The following is a 5,578-nucleotide window of genomic DNA, read 5'->3' as shown; positions in this document are numbered from 1 at the left end:
AAAAAAAAAAAAAATAATAATAATAATAAAATAAATCTAAAACCCTAAAAACAAGTCCCTGGCAGCGGCGCCAAAAATTGATGTGATTTGTAGATAGTGGTAAAAGTGGTTCGATTCTCAGACTTGTGAAGGATATCAATTAGACTTAAATTCTAATATTAAAATAGAAAACTCACTAAAAATTATAGCAAACTCAATCAAAGTTGATATCAATATTAAAAGAACACTAAGGCTAAGATTCCAATATTTTCCATATTCAAAGTGATTTAATCCAATATTTATATTCATGCAATTTTTTCGTTCAATTTGATTCTAAACTATTGCAACAAGTAGATTCTCAAAATAACAAGTGTAAATCCGAAGCATAGAACATCAAAAACCTAGGTCCAAGCATGCTCTATCAAAAGAAATAACAATTGCTTAACAAGAATCATTCAAACATTTTTCACTCAAGTAAAAACAATCATAAAAATAATTGCGATAAATAAATAAATAAGAATATACCACTTTTTGTTGGAAAAATAGCTTCCTCTATCGCCTCAGCAATGGGGTTTAGCTCCTCATATTAATCACTTGCTCAAATACATGTTTGTTGCTCAAAAGTTGATTAAAAGAGTGAAAGGTGTAAAGCAGCTGATTTGCAACAGCGTAAAAGTGTTACAGATCTCTGGTACAAAGAGGAACAATGATTATTGTTGTATATAAACGTTACTTATCTTCTGCTGTTGAACAACGACAGTTGCTTGTGCGTCAATGTTCTTCGTGTACTTCCTCTTCAGCAGCAGCAGAAACAGAGTTTTATAAAACTATGATTTCTTCTTCTCTGGCTCCCATCAGGTCCCTAAACTCTCGACACCCCTTCTATATGACCCAAACAATCTATTTATATCAAAAATACCGATTAAATCTCTCCCAAATCTTCCAAAATCTCTTTCCTTCTCTTCACGGCAAAGTTGCGGCAATTTCTTGTTTTAAAATTTCTACGCGTTTCTAAGCTTTCCTTTTTATTCTAAACTCTTCCTTAGATAGATACAAATATTTGGGAAGGTTTACAACACTTTAATCTCTCTAAAATTCCCTAAAACAGGTCACACACGTGACTTTCCATATTTTCTGTTGTGATAAAAATCCGTCTTTGAGCCCAGTCTAATCGATTTCAACACCCATATCAGATTCCTAGACCCATAATGAGTATATCCTATGAAAATCAGAGGTTTAATCGACCTCAAACTCCTTCATATCAAGAACCTTAAATCAGCCAGAAACTGTCAAGATATTTCCCGCCAAAACTTATAATTCCAATGTAGAAGATGGTCGCCCCTTATCCAGAGTAGGGGTGTGATTAGCACCTGCCTGGAAATGGGATGCCCCTTAGTAATTGGGTTACTCTTTATTCAAAGTGAGGGTCCGAATAGCAAATGTCCTCCCATGAACGCAGAAAAACACTTTTCGAGCCAATTTCACCGCAAAATCTTATTTTTCCAAAAACACCTACAAAGACATTAAAAGCCAAAATAAATACAAAATCGAGCACTAACAATATATACAATTGAGATTATATCAGACACAAAAATGTGTCTATCAATAGTTCGTGCCTCATCCTCATCATCTGAATTATAGAACCCGTACTTCCGGCCCTCCCTCTTATACTCTTCTATCGCTCTTTCCCTTTCGCAATCTACCTCTGACAAACCGTTTTCCAAGCCACGAACCAGGTTTTCAAAGTGATTCTTGGTGTCTTTAGTGAGTCTGTCTATCTTTTTACGGAAATCATTGAAATCCTCTAATGGATTTATTGGGTCGAGGTATGGTTGTAATTCCTTTTCTCCACATCCATGAAGTCTTTCTAATTCATTCTCAGCCTGACCTTGCAGGAACTCAAACAACCGTTTCTTGGTCTTCTCATATTCGGGCAAGTAATATCCATATGCGTAGGTCCACTTTAAAACACGTCTACATTCGATGATCTGTTTCCAGGCATCTGTAATGCACTGCAGCTCTAACTGAGTTTTACCTTGTTTGCTAAGTATTTGATTATGCACTGATTGCACTTTCTTCAAGTCTTCAACTGCTTTGACTCTTGACGAATGGTTGTCTGCCCATCTTTCGTAGTAATGGGTATATTTCGCTATGGATTCTTTAGCCATCTTTCTTATTTTATCGGTATCGGTGTTTCCATCATCATTGTCATAACCATTACAAGCATAATGATCTCTTAATGACTTAAGACATATCCAGCAAAAGCTAAATTTGCACATTGAGCAATTCATATGATTACAGCCTTGATTTTTCTCAATGGGCCGTTTGCAATTTGGACAAGGCTTAGAATGAGCCAATATCCATGTCACGTTTTCACCCTCGTTAGTGTTCTTGAAATTCCACTTTTCCACGATGGTCCCTTAGCTTACCGAAACGCATCCAAATAAGGAAATATAATTTATGGAATCTGGAATAAGAAATTGTTTTTGGCCTTAATACACCACCGTTGCCCTAAGGCTAAGTCTATTGCTAGCCCTTACTAAGAGAGAACTAGTGTTAACAAATAGACAACACTTATTTTTTTGAACTGCAACACTTTTCAGCTAATCTAACCCATAGGACTTAGTCTAATTATCGGCTCAAGTTTAATGGTTAATTAGGGTTATGGGCGAAAAATGGGCACGTCCGGCTTATAAGCTAATGAAACCTTGTCAGCAATCAACCGTGGACCATTTGTAATCCAAACCATTTATGTTGCACCCATCATCAAAGCATGCTGACCAAATAAATTTGGAGTTTGATCCGAACCTACTCAGAGGACACGTGGTCCGGTTGGGTAAGCGGCCCATACTTTTATATTCGATATATATAACTGTTGGGTGATTACGTTTCTAGACGTGCCAACGCTGGATATATAGTCAGAGTGTGCTCTACAATTTTGAGAGAAGTTTTGTACTAGTCACTGAATTCTACATTGGCCACTTAAGGGTGCAGCAGTATGTTGGAGTTGTTTATTCAATTACATTGATCGATCAGGTAATTGACAATAAAGGTACAGATTGCTCGGCTCTATGGCTAAGGCAACAATGAAGCTAAGCTAAAGCTTAGGTGTGAAGTACTAAATTTAAGCTAAAACTAGTTAGTTCGAAGTAGTCCTTGCATTAGCGGCTTGTTTGCCGTGCACTTTGTTTCTCCGCAATGTGGCACAGCAGAAGCGAGTGAAACAATGCAAAACGAAAACAAGCTTTATATTCATTGAGAAAATGAGCTTGCCAAAGCCGAATGGAAAGCATCTGCTTAAAACTGTTGTGATATAATATATTATTCTCCAAAATCAATGTAAACCAAATCAGAAAAAGAAAAAAAAGAAAACTAAAACATCAATGCAAATTCCACTATCCATCATTCGAATTGCCGATTCCGAATACGTCCGCTATCAGTTCGTCTTTTTGAGCCATTTTTTTCCTTGCTGGATGCATCTTCTTTATGGTTGCTGCATGTACCATGCACCTCTGATAGACCGTTTTCCAGGGCACTGACCAGCTTTTCAAAATAATTCCCAGTGACTACAGTAAGTCCCTTTAGCTTCCTACTAAAACCATCAAAAAGTTCTAATGGATTTTTATCTTCGACATATAGGTTTAACTCTTTCTCTGCACAATGATGAAGTTTTTCTAATCGAGATTCAGCGTCACCTTGAAGGAACTCAAATAACTCTTTTTTCGCAAGTTCATGCTCAGGCAAGTAATATCCATATGCATAGGTCCACTTTAAAACACGTCTACATTCAATGATCTGCAGCCAGGCATCACTAATGAAATCGATCTCTGTCTCGGGCTTGCCAACCTTGGAACTGAGGTTCTTAATATGCTCAGACTGCATTTCCTTAAATTGTTGAACTGCCTGACCCATCGACTTATGGTTAAGAGCCCAACGTTCGTAGTAATGAGCATACTTTTCAATGTATTTTTTTGCCATCTCTCTTTTGTTCACCTCCTCCTCATACTCGCCCAATTGCTTTGCCTTCTCATATCGATTACACTTGTAATTGCCACCTGTTTCGCTTCCGTGCTTTGACCATGGACCAAGGCAAAGCCAGCAGAACTGGTATAAGCAAGGCGCTGTGCACGACATATGCATACAACCATGATTTTTCTCAATGGGTCGTTGGCATTTTGGACAAGGCTTTGAATTAGCTAATATCCAAGTTACATTTTCAGACTCATTATCGTTCTTGTCTTTCCATTCTGCTATAGTGCTACAGTCAATTGGCCGATGTGCTTCCTCGGTACAACTCCAGCAAAATTTATACTTGCATTTGCAAGTAACATCAAGATTTTCACTACCCAAATCAAATAGAACGGCGGAACTGCAGCCTGGAGCAGGACACCATTTGGATTTATTATTACCATCAACGTAAGACCTGAAAAGGTAATGAAAATATTTCTCTTTACTTGCTTCACAAACCAATGCATCTACCATGTCTTCACCCACAGCAGCATTACAGGATGGCTGAGGACATCGCAACTTCAAACATCCAGGTCCATCGCTAATCGACGTACGGATGTATCCTTTCCAGCACGACCTACAAAAGAGATGATCGCAACTAGCAGCAGAAACCATATCTTCACACGAATACGCATCAAAGCATATCATACAAGTAACTTCCTGCTCCTCTTTAACTGCAAGGGCATCGGGGTTCTCGAGCAAACCAACATCCTTCCGTACCTTATCTTCATCACCAAACCATTTATCGTATACAGTATCGACAGACCAACTAAAGTGGACAAGTAGTATTATAGCTGAAACTCTTGAAACAAAAAGCCTATTACATACCGACGCAATATGTTCTTCCTGCATGTCACGTATATCTCCCTCACTCATAGCAGTATAATCTTTTTTTAAAGGCTCCGGTTTATCCTCTTCAGGATCTTCTTCTGCATCATTACTATCATCCGTGGAATGACTAGAATATCCTTCACCATCATCATCGGTGTATATATCATCATTCTCAAAGTAGTCTACATCATTATCATCATACGTGATATCATCCTCTGAATACATATTACCACCAAAACAAGCAACACACGCTGAAAAATAAAGACATAAAGCTCAATAAGATCAGAAAGAAAATAAAAAATCTAAATTAGGGTTTTCTGTAAAAGCGGCATATATTAAAACGATGTTATCAAAAACGTACCTTTCAAGCTTTTCGTAAGGTAGGAAATCATAGGAAGATATTTGATAAGATATTTTATAACCTTCGAATCCAACCGGAGCAAAACTTTCGGCAGCGGGTTTGCACCCGTGTGCTATACAATCTCTCTAAAATAAATCTCTTTCAAATAATAGAATTTAGACTTTCAAATAATAAATCTCTAAAATAAATGTTATTAAGTTGTTACGTTAACAATAACTTCTCTAAAATAAAGCTACGAAGAAGTTTTACTATATATAACAACACATCGAGGTCTGTTTTCTTTTTCCTAGTCCTGGTACTTTAGGACTTATTGAACCTACACAAAAAGGTCTAGTATTTTAGAGGACTATCGTTATTATCATTATTTCATTTGTCTGTACTAGGGCAGAGGACAGAGGT

General features: G+C 37.3%; 2 protein-coding genes across 2 annotated transcripts; both read right to left on the bottom strand.

The window, feature by feature from the left end:
- Nucleotides 1-1,215: 1,215 nt before the first annotated feature.
- LOC113294142 (probable E3 ubiquitin-protein ligase ARI8) lies at nt 1,216-2,147 on the bottom strand. The gene is made up of 2 exons (XM_026542560.1): nt 1,596-2,147; nt 1,216-1,233 (listed from the first exon to the last, which is right to left on the bottom strand). Exons 1-2 carry the CDS (start codon nt 2,145-2,147, stop codon nt 1,216-1,218), a joined length of 570 nt encoding a protein of 189 aa, XP_026398345.1.
- Nucleotides 2,148-3,381: 1,234 nt separating this feature from the next.
- Nucleotides 3,382-5,043, bottom strand: LOC113294140 (probable E3 ubiquitin-protein ligase ARI7). Its single transcript, XM_026542559.1, has one exon. It carries the CDS (start codon nt 5,041-5,043, stop codon nt 3,382-3,384), a length of 1,662 nt encoding a protein of 553 aa, XP_026398344.1.
- Between the last annotated feature and the right edge of the window lie 535 nt (nt 5,044-5,578).

This window comes from Papaver somniferum, chromosome 7 (genome assembly GCF_003573695.1).
Source record: "Papaver somniferum cultivar HN1 chromosome 7, ASM357369v1, whole genome shotgun sequence".
NCBI lineage: Eukaryota > Viridiplantae > Streptophyta > Magnoliopsida > Ranunculales > Papaveraceae > Papaver > Papaver somniferum.
This window is presented reverse-complemented; position numbering and strand designations above follow the sequence as displayed.

Bases quoted from the DNA above. Each gene is read 5' to 3' on its own strand.
- LOC113294142 (XM_026542560.1), bottom strand. From the start codon at position 2,147: ATGGCTAAAGAATCCATAGCGAAATATACCCATTACTACGAAAGATGG.
- LOC113294140 (XM_026542559.1), bottom strand. From the start codon at position 5,043: ATGTATTCAGAGGATGATATCACGTATGATGATAATGATGTAGACTAC.